This window comes from Myxine glutinosa, chromosome 3 (genome assembly GCF_964187855.1).
Source record: "Myxine glutinosa chromosome 3, kmMyxGlut1.1, whole genome shotgun sequence".
NCBI lineage: Eukaryota > Metazoa > Chordata > Myxini > Myxiniformes > Myxinidae > Myxine > Myxine glutinosa.
In genome coordinates this window covers 43,138,190-43,160,580 of record NC_136263.1, presented here as the reverse complement: position 1 = coordinate 43,160,580, position 22,391 = coordinate 43,138,190, and the positions used below count along the sequence as shown (strand labels likewise).

Genomic DNA, 22,391 nt, shown 5'->3' with positions numbered 1-22,391 from the left:
GTATATCGTTGGGGGAGAATGAACTCAAGCCACTTGCAGATCGTTTGTCTAGTTTAGATGAATCTCAGCTCGAGAATGTTCGATATCATAGCGATTGTCACAAGCCTATTGTGAACAAAGACCATTTAGAAAGAGCTAGAAACAGGAAGCGGGCTCAATCAGAATCTCTCTCTCGCTCTAATAGTTCATCAAAAAGAGGGCCTGGTCGTCCTGGGAAATACCAAGAAGGGACCCGTCCTAGGCGCTTTCAATGTGTGCCGAAAGAGGTGAAATGTATATTGTATAAAAGGGTCCGACAACGTTGCCTGCTCTCCGGTGGGAGCTCTTTAGATCAAAAAACCTCGAGGCTGAGATGCTCCCTCCCACTCGCACCACTCTGATGCCCCATGTTGTCCGGACTAACTTCATATGCATGCGAGACAAATCCTATGTCTCTCCAAATCCGTGTCTTCCTGCTTTGGAATAGAATGGATGGTTCCTTGAGGAGGAAGTTTACATTCCATTGAAATGTCTATCTCCCCCCGCTCCTCGTGCAGTTCTTGAGCTTGTAAAATGTGGATGTCGAACATTATGCCAAAGAAATTGCTCCTGCATCAAGAAGAATTTGGCCTGCACTCCACTTTGCAAATGTTTCACTTCAGGTTGTAACAATTTCTCTGACTGCCGACTGCAAGACAATGAGGACAATGATGATGATGAGGATGACAATGAGCTATAAGGCTGTATGGATAGTCTATGTTCCATGAGAAAATCTTAATGGTATCTACTCCCACTTGTTTTACACCATAGACTTTTACTGTTTGTATTACTACATGTAGTATTTCTAGTATTCTAGCGCTTGTACAGTATTATTGTGAGAATTGCAGTGGCGATGAGTTTTGCTGGATTATTGCAGTGTCCTGTCTGATTTTTGAGCTAAAATTGATTAATTTTTTTTGCTGGTTTTATGGTTATGAGAAAATTCTTCACCTTGCTGAAAAGTAATTTGTGTTGCGTTTGTATTGCAGTTGTGACCTTGACCTTGACCAAATGACCTTGCCCTCTACCTCGAATCGATCTGGAATCCTCATAATCAGACTCGGCACCCTAAAAAAACACACCAACTAGACACACAGATCAATAAAATTCCTGAGATATCCCCCTAGACCCGTCTGGTGGCGGCCATTTTGAAAAGTGCCTGAAAAAATTGGACCCCAACATTTTTTGTTATTTTGATCCAAAATGGTACCAAATCTGCAAAAAAAACAATTTTAGCACAAAAATCCTACCGAATTACATATCATGCTGCATTATTCCACCTGTGTATTTCGGTTTTATATAATGTACCGTATAGATATCAAGTGAATCAGATGAAAATTGAAGATATGTGACCTTTTGACCAACATGGACATCAAAAACAATAGAATTCTCTTGCTTGTGACTACCTCTACCAGGTGGTTAAGTTTCGTGAAGATCAGAGTAAACATGTGACCTGTAGGTAATTGACACACACACAGACAGACAAACAGACAGAGAATAACAGACCAGACCAACCAATAGATTTGCGAATCTTCGATTTCACAAGAAATAAACTTGAAAGATCATGAAGGAATCGGTACATATATTACATACTGGACCATCACATAACGTACAATTCGTCCTTGTCACACACCCAACCTATTCACCAAGTTTCCTCTGAATCCGTCCATAACTTTCTGATATATTCTGCCATATATCGGTTTTGGCCCAATTAGTGAGGGAGAGGGGCAATGTATGGAATTGGGGTTCCCATGTAAATTTCATCTTAATTTTTGTGAGCCATTATAAGTGCATTCCTATAATTCCTAATTTGAAGAAAATTGCTGTTGATATTATTTAATTATTTTTTGGTGACCTTGACCTGAGGTCAAAGGTCATGGGTAGTTTTTCGTCCTCCAGGAAAACTTGGGTGGCAATTCCAATCAAAATCATCATATAATGTATTTGGTTGTGTGTTTCTTCATTATAATACATATTGTTGCGGTTTTGAGAACCCCTCACTTGTGAATAATTCTTGTAAATATTTCATCATTTAAAAGGTTAAAGGTTGCACCCATAGTTAGGCCACAGCAACACGTAGGACACCATAGGACTAATTTCCTTAGTCTGTGTTTAGTTAAGGCTGTGTTCCCAATAGTTGAATCTGCGTTGCATTAATCAAATAAGATAGGCCCCATTCCGTCCATTTTGCCAGCCTCTCTCTCCAAATTGTGGTACGCGCCTCTGCCAGCCGCAGCCGCCTCAGCGCTCGCTCCAAACGCCATTATGCACGCGGTCAAGCTTGGAGAAGAAGAGGGCAGAGTGCCAAGAACGAGGCATGGCCCTGTCGGCGAGCCGTCAAGGGCGGAGCTGGTGAACCCTCACTATCCAACCAGGGCTGAGGTGAGCTCACTGGCAGGCGTGTCTCTATGAAGTGCGCATTGATTTCAAAACGCGTTATATAAGCGCAAGCGGCGAGCCCTCTCACAGACTGCACGGGGAGAGCTTGAATATAACGAACTCGTTGGGAAAGGCGCTTTATGAACATATTGATCGGGAGGCGCGCTTGTTTCAAAGGACTGTGCAGGGAACCATCGTTTGATACGAACGGCCGTTTGATACAGACCTTGATTGATCGGGAGAGAGAGAGAGAGCGTTTGGCACGCTATACGTAAGCAGCAGTCCAGCCCTCGCATATGTAAGGTCCGGTCGTGCGCCAACGACACGCGAAGCTGCCTGCCGTTCTTCGCCCGCGGACCCGGAGCCTGGACTAGAGTGGACCGGAGCCGGATCCCATCTCCTGGACCATCTGCTTGGACCTTCCTCCCCTACCACTGCCATCCCGTGTGAGTCTGTCTGTTTGTCCAGGGTTGTAAGTAAGACTATATAGATAAGCCTGCCCTGTGTCTTTTGCTCGTCTTCCTCCTGTATATTCCTTTCGTTTCCTCTTCTTTGGGTCTTGTAAATAATTAATAAACCCACTCTTTGTTCTTCCCTAACTCTGGTTTCCTCTTATTCGATCGCTTTGGTATTTTCTCGATTGAGTACCTGTGGCACGATTTGGAAACCGCTCAGAATCGTGTTTAGTATTTGTTAATGGCTCGGGCCGCGGATTGCTAACCGCTCGGCAATTTCCATCTTATCCGTGGTTCGAACGGGAGTTATTTCCCTGCTCGCGGTCGGGGTTGGTAATTAGGTATTTGGGACCCCAAATTAACCAATCACCCTACCCAAGACCGACCAGGTTGGAGCATCATAGCTTCCAGGATTGGGGGATGGCCGGCCAGCTTAAAAGAAAAGGGGATTAATCCCCCCCCCTTTCATAAGGGGAGAGCTGACCCCCGAATCCGTAACAATATTTTATAAATCTATTTATGCTTTTTGCAGGAAAACAGAGTGAGCTGGTGTCTTGTGGTGAGGATTGATCCAGAATGGCCAAATCTTCAGTCACATCCCCAGTCTTCCCCAACTCACCTTATTCCTTATTACCCAACATCCCATCAAAAAGTGAACAAACGAAAAAGAGGATATTTATCATTAAAACCCGTTGTAAACTATTTTACAGATTTTGTTTTGTTTGTGACATTTGTAACATCCATTTCTGTATTTCATGGTTTATGTAGAGATTGGAAAACCTGCAAGGCCAAAATCCTAGAAATATGAAAGAAGAACCAAATAGATCTGGTGCAACTAAGTTAGGAAGACGAGAGACTAATTTCAAGCTCTTCATAAAATGCCAACATTCAGATGGTAGAAGACTTGTCAATGAGCCATCCTTAGACATTTATACAAAATTTCTGACTTTCGTTCAGCAACTACGGCAGTATGGTGATGGTGATGTGCTGGTGACGTTCCAGAGATCATCTGCAGACTGGGTCAAGTGACAGATACTGAACTGAAACCCAATAAGGCTTCATTGCACCACATACATGCTACAGTGACACATGTCACATTGGTCAAATGGAACGTGCCAGGGTGAGGTACGAGAAGGCACGTCAGCAGAAAGAGATCCAAAATTTTCAGAAACCACGTGGTCGTCCCTTTTCCATGGACAGTACCCCAAATGTCCAAGAGTCTGAGCTTGATCGGAATGAATCTGAAATTGGGGAGAAGATTCACATTTCAGCAGGAAAATGATCTGAAGCACAAAGCTAAAGCCACGCTGGAGTGGCTGAATGAGAAGAAAATAAATGTTCTTGAGTGGCACCTCGAGGTTCGATACATCAGAGAGGGTAGAAACACCTCGAGGTTCGATACATCAGAGAGGGTATAAACACCTCGAGGTTCGATACATCAAAGAGGGTATAAACACCTCGAGGTTCGATACATCAAAGAGGGTATAAACACCTCGAGGTTCCATACATCAGAGAGGGTAGAAACACCTCGAGTTTCGATACATCAGAGAGGGTAGAAACACCTCGAGGTTCGATACATCAGAGAAGGTATAAACACCTTGAGGTTCGATACATCAGAGAGGGAAGAAACACCTCGAGGTTCGATACATCAGAGAAGGTAGAAACACCTCGAGGTTCGATACATCAGAGAAAGTAGAAACACCTCGAGGTTCGATACATCAGAGAGGGTAGAAACACCTCGAGGTTCGATACATCAGAGAGGGTAGGAACACCTCGAGGTTCGATACATCAGAGAGGGTAGAAACACCTCGAGGTTCGATACATCAGAGAGGGTAGAAACACCTCGAGGTCCGATACATCAGAGAGGGTAGAAACACCTCGAGGTTTGATACATCAGAGAAGGTAGAAACACCTCGAGGTTTGATACATCAGAGAAGGTAGAAACACCTCGAGGTTTGATACATCAGACAGGGTAGAAACACCTCGAGGTTCGATCGACAATGAATCACAATCTTAATCACACCATATGTTTTATACCTCTCCCACCCCCCCCCCTTCCCATGCCCTCCCCCTTCCCATGCCCCCCCCCCAAAGCCCTCTCCCTCTCACAGATCTCTTGATGTCTCCATGTCTCTCGGTCCCTGCTCTCAGATGTTGTGTTTGTGTCCTTCCCCCTCTCTCCCCATCTTGTCTACCGCTCCCGATGTTATATGTTTTATGTGTCGGTTTGTCTTTCTGTGTGATTAATGTTCGCTCTTTCACGAGCCTCGATCTTGTATTCAAAAAAAAGAAAAAGAAAAAAGAAAAAAAAGAAGTCAAAACAACAATTGATTATTCCCTCCGCCACCAAAGGTGAATGGAGGTTATGTTTTCACCCCTGTCTGTTTGTCTGTCCGTTTGTCTGTGAACAAAATATCTCAAAAAGTTGTGGCCGTATTCGGACGAAATTTGGCAGAGATTTAGCGTTTGTGAGAAGGATGAAATGATTCGATTTTGGTGAAGATCCGGAATCGGATCCGGCTATTGGAATTTTTAAAGTGATTCTTCACCATTGGGATATTGGGCCAAAAACGATATACAGCAGGATATCTCAAAAAGTTATGGACGGATTTGAACGAAACTTGTTGGACCAGTTGTGTATGTGACAAGGAAGAATCAATTCAATTTTGGGGAAGATCCGGATCCGGCTTGTAGAGTATTTAAGTGATTCTTCACCATTGAGTGATATGGCCAACCAGGTGGAGGTGTGCTCTCGACTGAGTGCCGTCGTAGTTTATTATTCACCGACAAGGAATGTTGTTTGCATATTTGATGAATACATCAAATACCTTCAAATACCATTTATTTTTACACTTAAATGTTTCAAGTGCAACTCACGAACAGTATCATTATTTGGGGAACCAACCTGAATGTGCCTCAAATAGTTATCAAGTTATCAAAGATGAATCTTACCCCTGTTAACCAGAAACTCCCCTCTCGAGATTGTTTGTGGTAATGAGGTCACAGGCATCTCAAACTGAAAATGGAGATAAACACGAGGCTCAAACTGTTGTTGTGTTTTTCATGATAAAGAGACTTTTAGTAGAAGTTGTGAATCTAATTCTCCAAGTTCTAAATAAACTCCAAATTTTAAACTTACAGGTAAATGATGGGAAACAACCTCAGGTACTTATATGGATCACAACGGGATGGGTCCTCTCATCATGTAACGAAGTGTAACATCAAACAGGAAGAGGAGAGGGTCTTCACATGCAGTTGGACATCTCATGAAATTCCTACAACTTGGAGACTGGTGGAACAATCAGAGTGGACACCTGCATTGTGCTTTCAATGACAAGAGCTGGGAATCTTGAGAACATGTGGAGAAAGATACAGAAAGGAAGACGAAATGTTTTGGGACTTTGTGAAGTGATGGAAAGAAGAGGATTTCATGAATGATGATGTGATGGTAAATCGACTCGAGGGGAAAATGAGAAAATGATAAAATGCTGGAAAGTTTCTCCAAAGTGATTTGTTTCTCCAAGCAATGTTCCTTGTGAAGTTTACAGGTGACCATGTGGATATCATCATCATTCACGTTCATACATCAACAGGTGAGAAGATTGAGGAAGAAGTGGATGTGAAATGATCAAAGTGGATGTCTTTTTGTCTGCAGACACATCCTTCCTCGTCCTCTCCGTCCTTTCTCCTCCTCCTCTCCCTCCAGGTGTCTGTGGGGTACATGGAGTTCACCATTAACCTCATTCTGGTGAAATTCACAAAATCCCGGAGCACTGCTCACCTCCACTCGTCATTCATTCTTCTTTTTGCCGCCGGTGGAAACAACTTCCACATTCTCTTCAAACTCATTCTTCCCTCCATATCTTCAAGACAGCTGTTCACCATCATCTCAGGTCTGCCTCATCCAAAGCCAATACCTTTTCTCTCCCCATCATCCCCCACCACTTCCCAAGCTCAACTCTTTCAGTTTTCTCTTCCTTACAGTTTCCTTCTGTATCTTTCCTGTCCACCCCATGTGTCTTCTCTGACTCCTCATTCTTCCCCACACCCCTTGTTTGTCCAAGTATCCCTCTATTTTGTCCCTCATCCATGCTGTTTGTGTTTTCCTCTCTCCATTTTGTTTTGTTTCGTCCTGATTCGTTCTGTTCCAGTTCTGTTCCTCCATGAGCCTCGACTTTTATTTACAAAAAGCAGGAAATTATAGATGAAGAAAAAGGAAAAGTTTGGTGGATTTTATCTGTGATTGGAAGAATGTTGTTGGAGAATGTAGAAATGAGTAAGTGATTGATAGCTATGGATGAGGTAACAGAAACAGACGAGGAGAGAAGCTGGTTGAGTTTTGTAAAATAAGGGACTTGTGGTCACAACACGTGGTTTAAAAACCACAAAAGAAGAAGAAGATACACATGGGGGAAAATCTGTCAACGGAGCAGTATCAGATCGAGAACATTTTGGTGAAACAGAAATACCGGAATAATTTAAATGTTTTCATACCTTGGTGGAGATTCCAATCCAGACCACAACCTGGATGTGATGGAAGTATCTCTGAAGTTGAAGAGAGTGAAAAATTGCAGAAGTATCGAGTTTGGAAGAGGTGAGAAAGATGAAGGTGGGCTGAGAATCAGAGAAGGAAATGAGACAGGTTGCAATACACCGACCCGTGATGGGAGCGATACCTCCGATTTAAAAGAGGCTGGATGATGTTTTGCTGCCGGACAGAGATGCACAGAAACCTGCAGCACTCAGAATAAAACAGATGTTGATCAACCATTTTACTCGCTCCGATACCTCCACCTCAACACCATCAGCAACCTCTTCAGCACCCTCATCTCCAGCCTCTACAGGAGCCTCACCCATGTCCCTCCACAGCATCCTCACCAATGAAGTTTAAATGAGTTTATAAATGAAGGTTAAATGAGTGTATAATGAAGGTTATATGAGTGTATAATGAAGGTTATATGAGTGTATAATGATGGTTATATGAGTGTATCATGAAGGTTATATGAGTGTATCATGATGGTTATATGAGTGTATCATGGTTATATGAGTGTATAATGATGGTTATATGAGTGTATAATGAAGGTTATATGAGTGTATAATGATGGTTATATGAGTGTATCATGATGGTTATATGAGTGTATCATGATGGTTATATGAGTGTATCATGATGGTTATATGAGTGTATCATGAAGGTTATATGAGTGTATCATGAAGGTTATATGAGTGTATCATGAAGGTTATATGAGTGTATCATGATGGTTATATGAGTGTATCATGAAGGTTATATGAGTGTATCATGAAGGTTATATGAGTGTATCATGAAGGTTATATGAGTGTATAATGAAGGTTATATGAGTGTATCATGAAGGTTATATGAGTGTATCATGAAGGTTAAATGAGTGTATCATGAAGGTTATTAGAGTATATAATGAAGGTTATATGAGTGTATAATGATGGTTATATGAGTGTATCATGAAGGTTATATGAGTGTATCATGAAGGTTACATGAGTGCATCATGAAGTTTAAATGAGTGTATCATGAAGGTTATATGAGTATATAATGAAGGTTATATGAGTGTGTAATGATGGTTATATGAGTGTATAATGAAGGTTATATGAGTGTATCATGAAGGTTACATGAGTGTATCATGAAGGTTAAATGAGTGTATCATGAAGGTTATATGAGTGTATAATGAAGGTTATATGAGTGTATCATAAAGGTTAAATGAGTGTATCATGAAGGTTATATGAGTGTATCATAAAGGTTAAATGAGTGTATCATGAAGGTTATATGCGTGTATCATGAAGGTTATATGAGTGTACAATGAAGGTTAAATTAGTGTATAATGAAGGTTAAATGAGTGTATAATGAATGCTAAATGAGTGTTATGTCTATAATATACACGAATGACGAATGTCGATGATATACATTGATGTAAAAGGTAATTAATGTCTATGATATACATTCATGTAAAAGGTAACTCATGTCTGCAATACACAGTCATGTAAAAAGGTAACTAATGTCTATGATATACATTCATGACTAATGTCTATTATATACACTCATGTAAAAGGTAACTAATGTCGATAATATACACTCATGTAAAAGGTAACTCATGTCTGCAATACACAGTGATGTAAAAAGGTAACTAATGTCTATGATATGCATTCATGACTAATGTCTATAATATACACTCATGTAAAAGGTAACCAATGTCTATAATACAGTCATGGAAAAAGGTAACTAATGCCTATGATATACGTTCATGTATGTAAAAGGTAACCAATGTCTATAATACAGTCATGGAAAAGGTAACTAATGCCTATGATATACTTTCATATGAAAGGTAACTAATGTCTATAATACCCATTCGTGTAAAAAGGTAACTAATGCCTATGATATACGTTCATGTAAAAGGTAACCAATGTCTATAATTCACAGTTATGTAAAAAGGTAACTAATGCCGATGATATACGTTCATGTAAAAGGTAACCAATGTCTATAATTCACAGTTATGTAAAAAGGTAACTAATGTCTATGTTATACATTTATGTAAAAGGTAACTAATGCCTATGTTATACATTCATGTAAAAGGTAACTATTATGTCCATGATATACATTCATGTAAAAGGTTAACTGATTTCTCTCTCATGTCCTTGTCATAAAAGGATTATTTGTCTGAACCTTTCATGAGTCATAAACTGTTTAAAACAACAGACACGTTCATATTCACGTTCAGACATGTTATCTTTTGTGTTTTCATTATTTGTGCGTTTTTAGTTCAGAGTACCTGTCCTGCTGTACCTGGTGATGTTGGGATAATCAAACAGTGCAGGTATAATAGCCTATGGACCCATTGATTGTGTATGAATTTGTCCATGTGTGACCTTTATGAAGACCTTCCTTCTTGCCAGAACACGTGATCACAATGTTCGTTTCTCCTGAAATTATCATTTCCTTGTTTTTCCCAAAAGGGTCCAACCAGTCATACAAGGAACCAAGGTTAGCACGAACATTCACAGTGGAGTCAGACTGGTCGGGTATATGACGTGTCGGGATAACAATGCGGTTGTAATTTCTCTCTCGCTCATTCTCAGCACCAAAGTTGTGGTTGATATTGGAGGAAAAGCTGATTTGTGTGGATTTCTGCACCTCCGTCCAGATGATTATGTAATGCACCTGTTTATTCCCATCTTCATTGTACGATGGCTCCCTCTTCACCCCACCTGTCTCGTTCACCTGGTTACAGTAACAGCTCCTCCTTGTTACTCTTTCACTTCCCCATCGATGTCCTTGGGGTGAAAACACCATCTGGTGGTTCAGGGTCTGAATTTCTGCCCCACGTGGTGATCACAGCTCACTACAAACTATTAACCTTCACACCTGTTTTCGCGACAAACCTGAACTAAAATCATTACCTGGAAGACAATCCACGGGGAGTGTTGTTTCTGTTCACATCACATGCAGGTGGACAATCGACGGAGATTGTTAAAGTAGCATCATTAGCTGGGTACACAGCGTTGTCGGTGATGCAGTGCCCCCTGCAGGTTAGAGTCGGATTTGTAATTTGTTCAGGTGTCTGCAATAGCTCGTCTAATCTTCGAGGATACAGTGGGATCTTTAACGTCCACCAACGAATGCTGGAAGACGGGACATCCATTTTCGGTCCAACCGAGGAACGACACACACATTGATGATTCACCCTGACCAGGAAACAAAGAGAGGACAGTTTGTAGCTTGCTCGGGATTTGAACCCAGGCCAGGTAACTTCGAGGGGGGTGTGCCTAACTTTCGGCGATCCGACGAGCACATTAATCAATTAATACATCGAAATTATTAACACTAAATCACGTGACTTTGCAGATGACATCACAGTCAATCCTGAACCAGACATGGTCAGTTAGAAGGAAACTCAAGGTTAAGATGTTGGAAATGGTGCTTTATGGTAAAGTGGACTTCACTTTCCCACATTTTGTCCCATACGATTGGTATTTAAAGTAAAACATATATCTATTTAATGCCAACTTCTTGCAATTGTGAGGACCATCTGTAAATGAGGCCGCAATGGAGGATCTCCCAGCTCATCTCCACATCTTACCTGCGTTGATCTTCAGGATGACGTCAGAGGTTATGGGGTTCAAGGTGCCAGGATTTCCCTTTGAATCTGAGAAAACAACAATGCGAATGATTTTACAATATCTCTGATACACTAAGATACACTATTACATTATAATGTAAAAATACTTCATACCACAGAACAACGTATTACCTACAATCAAAATTGGTCAAATTCCAATATGTTATACAAGGTCCCATTCTAAATCAAGCAATTTGATAATTGGGGGACCGATAGAGATTTGGCTTTAATAAAATATACAATAATTTATTGCATATTGCCGTGTCGGTGGCCAATAAAGACGGGTTTCGGACGGATTAGCCGAACGAGCTTAACACTCCGAGGCGTTTGATTCAATGGCGGACCTTCGTTATACATGCGGGGAGCAAGTGTGGGAGAAGCCGTGAGCGCTTACCTGCACAGGTCCACCCGACGTCTTCGACCCTGCAATAATCAACTCAAACACGACACAGAATTAAAATGTACAAAAATACCGGCTTGATTGAAGAATGCCGGCAACAAAATAATGCACAATCAAAACTAAATTCATAATCGGAGAGCCCCCATACAGACCCGAATACAGAAAAAGGGAAATATATCTGTGAAAATAAATGTGTGATTTGTGGCACTTCGCTCTAATCGGCGTTTGAACCTCGTCAGGAATTGTAAAAAAAAACCCGCGTCCTTGTCGGGAACACAGGCTGTTGGCGCAAAGCCGGTGTGCGGAACGACCTTAGCGTGCAGCTTGCTCTTCCAGCCACCGAGCTCAAAGTGAGCAGGCCATGCTCGTCCACTCACTGTCTCGTTCACCAACACCAACACCCACGTCTCCCAGCGCAAGAGCGCCACAAACTCCGACCGCTCGCCGTGAACTCCCGAAGCAGAACGAGATATCAAATTGTGTCCGTTCACCGCCAAAGCCAGAAAATCAGAACCAGCCACGAGAATACGAAGAAGAACGGAAAATCAAGAGAGGGAAAGCCAAGAGAAGACAAAATGTCGGGACACGACCGTTCATCGTCAAAGCCAGGACTCGAGAATCAAAGAAGAGCCAAGAGAGAAAAATGTCGGTAGAGCATCCTTTTATATCCAAGGCTCTGACGTCATCTCACGACATCTCCGTGTCCGCTCCTATCAGCGAGTGCCATCTCAGCCATCCTTAGTCGAACCAAATTCTGGACCAATCACTGCCCTTTGGGGCGTGGCCTCAAGGCCCTCCTGTGCCTGTGTGCTCACCAGGTCGATGTTGTCCGTGGTAGTGCTCAATGTCCTGCTTCTGGTTGGTTTTTATTTCGTCATAATTGGGCGATTTCTTACTATGTGTGTGTGTGCTGTGTGTCATAAGGAACAGAGGAAAAATAACAGAGGCCATTATATACAGGGGATTAATTACCCATAATCCCTAACTAATTAACAAACCCCACCCCTCTCATGGGGACAAAGGTGTGCTCTTCCATGACATACGGTCTACACAAATTTCCTACTTATTACATGGGGTTTCTTCTTCTTCATAACAGCTGGACCACACCACCTATACAAATCTATGTGGAGTAAGGTAATCATTGCCTATCCCCTACAAATGTAACAATATAATTGCAACATCATTTCATTTTGAATCTTAATTTTATCATCAATAACAACAAAACTCGTCTTGAAGTAAAAACATAATAATCTTTGACAATCTTCATCTGCATAATTTGGTCTTATGAGCTGCTTGTGAAACTCAACAACAACAACTATTGCTTTCCCAAAAGTGTTGCTGACCTGAGTTGATGTTACAGATTAAGAGAATTATTTTTATAATCTTTCAGTAAAAACTCAGATTATGGTTGTTAAAATTTTATGAAAAACCCCAAATTATTTCGGTTCAGTCTCCTTTGAGTATATCCTGAGATAAAACAGAACAAGGAAGAGTCGTTGTCTGAAGTGATGGGAACAGCCAGCAAATGTTCCCTCCTCCTCTCTCTCCCTCCCCTTCTCATCTTCCTCTCTCTCCCCCACTCCTCCACCCTCCCACTCCCCTGTCTCTTCCCCACTGTCCTCTTTTCACCACTCCCTTCTCCCTCCCCTGTCAACCCCACTCCTTCCCCCACTCCACTTCCTCCCCCACTCCTTCCCCCACTCCACTCCCTCCCCCACTCTCTTTATCTCCCCCACTCTCTCTCACTCCCCCACTCCCCTGTCCCTTCCCCATGCCCCTATCTTCACCACTCCCTTCTCCCTCCTCTGTCTCTGCCACTCACCTGTCTCCCACACACATTCCACCACTCCACTCCCTCCCCAATGCTCTCTCCCCACTCCTCTCCCTCCCACACTCCCCTCCCTCCCCTCTCTGCTGCTCCCCTGTCTCCCCCACTTTCCTGTCTCCCCAGTCCCTCTCTCTCCACTCCCTGTCTCTCCCCCACTCCCTCGTCTCCCCACTCCCCTGTCTCCCCCCAAACCTTGTCTCTCCCCCACTTCCTTGTCTCCCCACTCCCCTGTCTCCCCCCAAACCTTGTCTCTTCCCCACTCCCTTATGCCTCCCCTTACATCCCACTCCCTCCCCCCTACCCCTACTCCCCTCTCTCCTCCACATGTCCGTGCTCTTTCATTTTTAATCGGCTTTAATTTTCTGTTTTTTTATGCTTTTGCTATTCAGTTGTCACTTATATTTCATATCTGATGTGCTATACTCGTCACAGAGCGTCAGTACCACCGAAACAACTTCCTGAGCAATGGTTATAATGGGTGGTTTGCCATTGCCTTCCCGACAGTGGTGTAGGCTAGTTTTTTGTAGTGGGTATACTGTGAATTTTCCCTTCCAGCCTCATCGTCACCCGTCCCAGATAGTCCATGGGCCAGATAAAATTTGACTTCCAAAAAAGAGGGCAAATCGCCACTATATTTTTCAGTTAGCCTTACATATTGCCTGTATGAAAAAATGTGATGGACATTTGAATTCGGTAGCTAAACCCATTTTGGCGGCCATTTTCCGAAATGGCCACCATTTTCATATTTCATCAATTTTCATATCTCATAAATTTGGCCGTAACTTTTAATCGGCTGGTCTGAGGCACATGCACCCTCCATAAGATATGTTCAGTATGTCATTTGGCATATTTCAAAGTAAACTAAAAGGAAATTTGTTCACTACCTGTCGAGATAATTGGGAAAAAATGTAAAAAATGTGTAATTTTCACGCAAAAATGCTCAACTTGCCCAGCTTGGGGAAGGTTGAATATTTTTCATTGCTGGCTGTCATTAATTATTTAATTAATAGGCTGTGCGCTTGTGGAGAGTTTCCCTGTGCCAGTGCATTTTGAGGGTATTTACACCCAAAAAACATTCTTCAAATCCGTAAAAACGGAATGAAGAATAAAATCTATAAGTTGTGTGTTATATATAGGGACATTTGCAAACAGAAATTTTAACGTAGAGCCATTTTATGTTACTTCAGGTGAAGAATGATATACGTTTGATTGCAGTGATTTCATATACATGATATAATAATCCACTTACCGATGATGGTGTCTGTTCGTACTCTGGTCAGCCTTGTATAGTCTGACTTCTGGGAGTTGTATGCCCCCGGTTGCTCGTCGTACTACCCTTGTTGTTTCACCGTTGACATCATCAGATGGTTGCCAGCTGTCACTGGACGTTTCGACCCATTTGTCCTTATGCAGCTTCCAATGGGGATCTTCGCGACGATACCATAACCAGCATGACGCCCTCCCTGCTTGCTCTCCTAGTCTGCGTATAACTGTCCTCTTCTGCCTTCCTCGAATACCTAGCATTTGGCACATCCTCTGCAATGACTGCGAAGGGAATCCGTGACAGTCCACCTCCACAGGGAATAGTCATGTCTTCCAGCCCCTCTGTTGACACATCTCCATCAGCTCGGCGTACTTGGCACTGTTCCTCTCATAGGCCTCCTCGCAGCCTTCTTCCCATGGGACTGCTAACTATCACGATGATGATCTTTCGCTGAATTGACCAGATAACAACATCTGGCCGAAGGGTTGTATGCACAATATCTGGAAAGGCTAGCTTCTGGTGCAAGTCCACCTGCATCTCCCACGTAGATCCATCTAGAAGGCTCGCCTTTGATTGATGAATATGTGTAGGCCTCTGATGTTCTTGCAGACTTTATATGTAAACAATGTGTGTTCAGTCATCATCGCTATCCGACGAAACGTTTTCAACCTGTAGAAATTCTTCTTCGTCATTCACCATGTTGGAGCATGTCAACAGCTTGCAGGCTTCTGTACATTTGAGTGCATTGATAAGACATGTGCAGTCAGATGGCCGGCAAGATCGAGCACACTTGCAAGACAGGAGACTTATCACGACCTCTGGAGCTGGGGAACCTGTCATCCACTTTATAACTGGAATGCCGTTTCCACTTGATGTCCATCCATGACCTGCGATAGGATTGGGAATGTCTGGGGAGTTAATCAAACTACGTCTCCAGATAGCAGCCTGGTAGTTTGCTCGAAGCGTGTGTTGTCGAAGTGTGTCCTCACATGGGGGAAGCTGTCCGGACTCGATTTCCCCGCTTCTGCTACGGAACATTTGGTATCGTAGCTCGTTTACTTCACTCGTTTACTTCACTTATTTTAGTGTTGCGGCAGTAAAGTTGGCATGTGAAATCTTGAATGACATTGAATAACTCGGTTGAGATGTCCCAGCTGTTGCCAAGTGACGCAAAGGCTTCTCTGAACTTCTCATCGCTTAGGAGAATTTTCAACGCTTTCAACTTTCCTTGCCCAGCAAGTGAGCTTACAGTATCACATCCAGTCCATGGACGAAGTCCCAATAAGGCAGTACAAACATCTCGTCCCAGTGCTGCAGCCAGTTTGGTGATGTCGACAAGCCTGACTGATGATTTGTTTCCACATCTTATGAAGAGTTTGCTGTTGATATCTCTACTCAGTGCGAGGCAAATGATGAAGACATCAGTGTCCTCGGTGACACAGTTTTTTGAGCCTGTGGACGTGTATATGCCCTGCAACAGGTCCTGTGGAATTGGGCTTCAGCCGCTACGATGTCCCGTGAAGTTATCGAAAGAATTCGTTCATCTCGGCGTTGGGTTGCAAGTTCGCGAAGTGTTTTGTCTGCTCTAAGTTCCACAGCTTGTTTCAAAGGTTCACGACTCTTTGAACCTCTCATATACTTTGTTGTCTTCTGACAAAAAATGCATATTTTGTCATAGACTCTCGTATGTGTGGTGCGCACTTGTCGTGATGATTCTCTTGGGTTTGAGGTATTGTCTTCTTTTGTGGATGTTTCCTGTTTTGACAAACTGACCAATGATTTTTTTGTGGGTGAACTGTGCTCTGCATTGTCTATGGCAATGCAGTGTGGGTATACCAGTTGAATCATGTTTCAAATGAAGAATTGGTTCAAATTTCCTTACCCTTGCGGCTGCCTGCAATACGACCCATGATTGTTCATCTTGTGGTGATGATAGTTCATGCAGTGGTGACGCTTTCGTGCATATAATGCATGTTTGGAGAGATAATTTCCTTTTTTTCGCTTTCAATTCTGCTTCAGCCATGGTTTGTCTTGTTGGCTTGGGATTCACTCGATACCTGAGAATACACAAACAACACATCTATTATATTTTGCTGGTTTGATAGATGCATTTATATTTAAATATATAGATATAGTCCTTGTGCCCACCGTCGAATTTTGAAGTTTGTTTACCAAAAACGAGGGCACGTCGCCACTATATTTTTCAGCTAGCCTTACATGTTGCTTGGAATATGAAAAAATGTAATATATATTGCAATGATATCAGGTTTTGTTGGGCATTTTTGCGTTGAAATTGCACATTTGTGACATATTTTCTCAATTATCTCGACAGCTAGTTACCCAATTTCCTTTTAGTTTACTTTAAAATATGCCAAATGACATACTGAACATATCTTGTGTCGCGGAGCACGTGCCTCAGACCAGCCGATTAAAAGTTACGGCCAAATTTATGATATGAAATATGAAAATTGATGAAATATGAAATTGGCGGCCATTTTGGAAAATGGCCACCAAAATGGGTTTAGCTACCGAATTCAAATGTCCATCACATTTTTTCATGCAGGCAATATATAATTCTAACTGAAAAATATAGTGGCGACTTGCCCTCTTTTTTGGTAGTCAAACTTCAAAATTCGACGGTGGGCACAAGGACTATCTCCAGCAAGAGGGATTTTTATTGTCCTTTTCAAGTTCGCAAACTTTTCAAAAAAGATACAATGGCGGAGAAAGTCAAACGGAAGAAGTTCAGATCGCCTCAGCCTTTTTGCGTCATGACTGGATGAGTGTGCAGAGACAGCCCTCTGAGGCAATCTCTCGAGGTGATGTTTTGATGTACATGTTGATACGCAGTCTCTATGGAACTTCACGCTGAAGTTCGGATCTGCAGCCAGTTCTCCTTCCAGATGACAATATAGTCCATCATCCCTGATCCTACTAGCATCGACGATGGAAGCATTTCTCCGGGGTGTCGCATCAGACAATGGCTTCCTCGGATTTCCGCAAGAATTCACCTTGGAAAAGACACATTCCTCCATGATTCACATCTGAAAAGAAAAGAGAGACAGAGCGTTAGACATATGCCAATATCATAATTTATGGCATTAACAATATATGTGTTACGATGGAGGGGGGGGGGGGGGGGGGGGCGCTCTCCCACACGATCGACTAAGTCCCAGAAAACTTGGGGTTTTTGTTTTCCCTCCCATCTGATGTTGCCTCTGAAATAAATCGGAGTGGTTGTCGTTGAATGTTGTCACAAATCACAAGCCGTAATTTACCAAACCCACACAGTTTGACACACCAGTCAACATAATGACTGACTTCTGTCGAATGTGTGTTCTTGACTTCTTCTTCCTGAAACACGGCTCTAGGCCTATCGAGGTAGAAGGTCTCTAGGCCTAGGCTTAGGCTAAGGCCTACGTTCGTAAATAATGAGATGAAATAGAAATGTTACATGAAAGTAGGCCTCGCCATAGGAACATAGACGGTCTATAGGCAATAATGAGAAAGTTGGCATTTTAAAAATGGCTTACAATGTGAAATGTGATTTCGCAGCTAAATGAAACAACCCTTGAATTTGTCAGGATTCGCCGAAGGTCTGTTTTAATGTTCGGAGCCAATAATCGCTATTTCACGGCAATTTACTAGAAAATACATCAATTTTTTCGTTTGACCTTGGATTTTCGCAATGACCTTGACCTTTAAACATCAAGGTCATGACCCCAATCGATAGAACATCCTCTCAAATATATGTTTAGACACCAAAATTGTGAAAATCGCTCATCTACATCCTGAGATATTTGAGTTTTTGTATTTTTCGATTTTAGTAATGGTTGCCATGGAAACGGGCCATTTTCTCAAAATGCTCAATGATGCGAAATAAACCACCTTCCCCCCCCCCCCCCACCCCACCCCCCTCCCCCAGCAGCTGATGCCAGCTTGGAATGCCAAATGCCAAATGAAGCCAAATAAACCACCTCCCCCCCCCCCCCCCCCCCCCACCCCACTCCCCTTCCCCAGCAGCTGATGCCAGCTTGGCATGACTTGGAATCTTCACATGGAGGGTCCATAGATGCATAATCTGAAAAAAACATTTTGTAGGTACTCCAGTGCAAGGTTGGGCCAAAAGCCCAGTTTGGCTGCCGGACTATAATGTTTCTTTTTCGCTTGAGCAACGCCGGGTACTTCAGCTATAAACACTTTTATACTTTACTCAGGGTACAAATACAAATACAACTTTGTCTGTGGGGTAACATAGGCTATGTGCCCCTGGCCTCATGCGAGGTTGTGGGGAACCGGGAGAGGGGCGTAAATTCTCCATATAAATGTGTACCGTGTAGCGCCACCTGGTGTCGGTAGCAGAGGGTATTACAATTTCCTTTTTTACCTGGGCAACACTGAGGTTGAAGCACTCTTTGCACAGGTAAATTTTTTCTCCTCATCCCCCCTCCCCAAAAACAGAAAGGCCTGTCAAAGCCACCCCCCCCCCAACCCCCAAAAGATGTATGTGTAGTATATCTTTCCCCTCCCTCTCCCCTCACCTCTCGCACCCCTCCCCCTTCCACCCCCTTCCTCACTCCTCCCACTCCTGCATCCTCCCTCCTCCTCCCTCCACCTCACCCCCCCCCCCCCAGCAGCGCCGGGTACTCCTGCTCGTGCAAAATAAATACATTTCCTCCAGCACGGCATTGCCAGGGCTCCTTTGGTGCCCAGCAACGCCGCCGTGCAGCACGGAGAGACGTTATTGGGAGGGAGAGGTGCACAAAAATTTATTGATTAATTGCTTAATTAAAATCAATAAATAATATTCGTAAAATAAAGAAACACGTCATGCAACGCCTTCTCGGCAATGACGTCATGTGGCGCCTGGAGATGGCGGAGGAAAGGAGCCGTGCACAAAAACACAGCATTAGAATCATACAGTAAACACAGAGACGGCAAAATAAACAACAAAAACACCGAACTAGAATCATACAGTAAACACAGAGACGGCAAAATAAACAACAAAAACACAAAACTAGAATCATACAGTAAACACAGAGACGGCAAAATAAACAACAAAAACACCGAACTAGAATCATACAGTAAACACAGAGACGGCAAAATAAACAACAAAAACACCGAACTAGAATCATACAGTAAACACAGAGACGGCAAAATAAACAACAAAAACACCGAACTAGAATCATCTATCTATAATTCCAGCAATCTCTGTGTGTCTGTCTGTGTGTCTGTGACCGCTGTTTCTCGACAACCACGGGTCCGATATACTTGAAACTTGCCAGGTATATTGCTGGGGACCCGAGGATGTGCCTTTTCAAGGTTTGTAATTAATCGGACAAGTACCTACCGAGCTATGTCCAAAAAACGATTCAACCAATCAGCGAGCAGCGAGTTATCGCGTGTGCCGAACGTGCCGAACACACGCTGCCTCGGACGGCACATTTGAGAGCGTATTCATTTATTTCACGTTGGCAAACTATGTTGCCGTTAAACTATGTTTTAAAACGAATTCAAACTGCGATTAAATTAAAACGATTCATCGTAACTGCGACGATTTGCGAACTTCCGGCAGCCAATCACAGAACGCTTTGTTGCGTAGGCGTGGCCGATGTGAGACGAGCGGAGCTGAGCGCGTTACGAGCTGACCGCCATTACGGTACGTAATTCGATTTCTTATGCGCATTATTTCTCCCAATTCAGTCAGAGCGAAGGGCGGAAGCGAAGAGCGTTGTTTTTTTTGTTTACGGGCGTACGGGCGGGGTAGAGCGTACGGGTAGCGTTTTTTTTTTTTTTTGGCAAGGAACGGGCACCCACGTACGCACATTTGACAGCGTATTCATTTATTTCACGTTGGAAAACTATGTTGCCGTTAAACTATGTTTTACAACTAATAAAAACGAATTTGCGTTTCATTCGCTTTCCTGCGCGTTTGTGCACGCGATGGCGATTTCTTTACCAAACTCCGGAAGCCGTTCGCTTTGGACCAAACCATTGCATGTAAATAGAGGGGGGGGATTGTCACCACTCGCAAGCCGTTCGCTTTGGACCAAACCATTTCATGTAAATAGAGGGGGCGGGGGGGGATATAATTTTAGATATAGATATAGTACGGGCATGCCCTAGTACAGTAAACACAGAGACGGCAAAATAAACAACAAAAACACCAAACTAGAATCATACAGTAAACACAGAGACAGCAAAATAAACAACAAAAACACCGAACTAGAAGCATACAGTAAACACAGAGACAACAAAATAAACAACAAAAACACCGAACTAGAAGCATACAGTAAACACAGAGACAGCAAAATAAACAACAAAAACACCAAACTAGAATCATACAGTAAACACAGAGACAGCAAAATAAACAACAAAAACACCAAACTAGAATCATACAGTAAACACAGAGACGGTAAAATAAACAACAAAAACACCAAACTAGAATCATACAGTAAACACAGAGACAGCAAAATAAACAACAAAAACACTGAACTGGAATCATACAGTAAACACAGAGACAGCAAAATAAACAACAAAAACACCAAACTAGAATCATACAGTAAACATAGAGACAGCAAAATAAACAACAAAAACACCGAACTGGAATCATACAGTAAACACAGAGACAGCAAAATAAACAACAAAAACTCGACAAAACTACCGGAAGATCTGATCTTTGAGGAATTTGGTGGGGTCCAAAAAGAGCCAACAGAGCTCAAGGAACCGGAACAGGAAGCGCAGTTTGAGGTCCATCGAAGGGATGACACACATTGATGATTCACCGAGTCTGTGAAACACGAGGATGGTAGTTTATAGCTGCGTCTGGATTCTAACCGAGACGAGACTGATTAGAGGAGAGAGTGGGTACCTGGAGGTCATCATGTCCACTGAGATAATCTCTAAACACAATGTTAATAATCAAACTGTGATTCCATGTTGTGTGTATTATTATACGTGAAAAATGTACAATAAAAGTAGAATCCGAATACAAAAAGATCTTGACCAATGTACCTGGACGGTATATAATAAACTCAGTCATACAATAATTACCTTTCACAGGTAACAAAAAAAGAATTTTGGAGACATTTTACCTCACGTCTCGTGGAGCCTATTATATTTAATATAAAAATCAATTTTTCCTAATTTTTATAGATTTCACTTGAGATTTCGACATAATTATTTAGGTCATGAGTTTTAGGTCGTCTAAACGAAACCCGTTTTTTAGTGGAGGGGGGGGGGGGGGGGGCAACAGACACGGCGTGCTGTAAAAGGTTGGCTGACAAAAATCATATGCACACCATACCGGTATATATCGAGGAACAAAATGTAAATGGACAACCTTGCCAACAAGCTCCTGGACATGACCCGACACGCGAATATGGCGCCTTTCAAGTTAGTTGGTTGGAAAAGTTAGTGCCAGCAACCCAAATAGAACGAAACTAAGTAATTATCACAGCCAGCACCAACTTCAGTTCCCTTGCAAGTCATAATATTGGGCCAGTCATTAAATAGTGTTCGGAAAAACATATACGGTATTTATGTTACATTTTTTAAACCTTTCGCAGCACCCCACATCGAATGGAGAGAGATGGGGGAAGCAGATGGTCATCAGATGGTCGTCACAATGGAGTCTCTCCTGACATGCTTCAAGAGCAGACCTACAACTCAGATCCCAAGGGGAAGAGTGGCCAAGATGGAATCACTTTCAACGTTGCTGCTCGATCCAAATGGGTGTACACAAAGCTCGAACCAAATGGGTGTACACAAAGCTCGAACGAAATGAGTGTACACAAAGCTCGAACCAAATGGGTGTACACAAAGGTCGAACCAAATGGATGTACACAAAGCTCGAACCAAATTGGTGTACAGAAAACTCGAACCAAATGGGTGTACACAAAGCTCGAAC

General features: G+C 42.7%; 2 protein-coding genes across 3 annotated transcripts in view; both read right to left on the bottom strand.

Moving 5' to 3' along the window:
* The window catches only part of LOC137423630 (uncharacterized), a 293,418-nt gene that overhangs the window by 60,871 nt on the left and 210,156 nt on the right, over window positions 1–22,391 (bottom strand). The gene's annotated exons all lie outside the window — the stretch shown is intronic.
* Window positions 5,872–14,784, bottom strand: LOC137423627 (uncharacterized). Of its 2 annotated transcripts, XR_013622809.1 has the most exons (4): window positions 11,385–12,922; window positions 10,952–11,017; window positions 7,347–7,585; window positions 5,872–6,562 (listed from the first exon to the last, which is right to left on the bottom strand). XR_013622809.1 is itself a non-coding variant. In XM_078773959.1 (2 exons), the coding sequence occupies exons 1-2, from the start codon at window positions 14,749–14,751 to the stop codon at window positions 10,975–10,977; spliced, it is 327 nt and encodes a 108-aa protein (XP_078630085.1). In that variant the 5' UTR covers window positions 14,752–14,784; the 3' UTR covers window positions 10,952–10,974. The 2 variants fall into 2 exon arrangements, 1 of the variants encoding a protein (XP_078630085.1); XM_078773959.1 differs by lacking the exons at window positions 5,872–6,562; window positions 7,347–7,585; window positions 11,385–12,922 and adding an exon at window positions 14,468–14,784.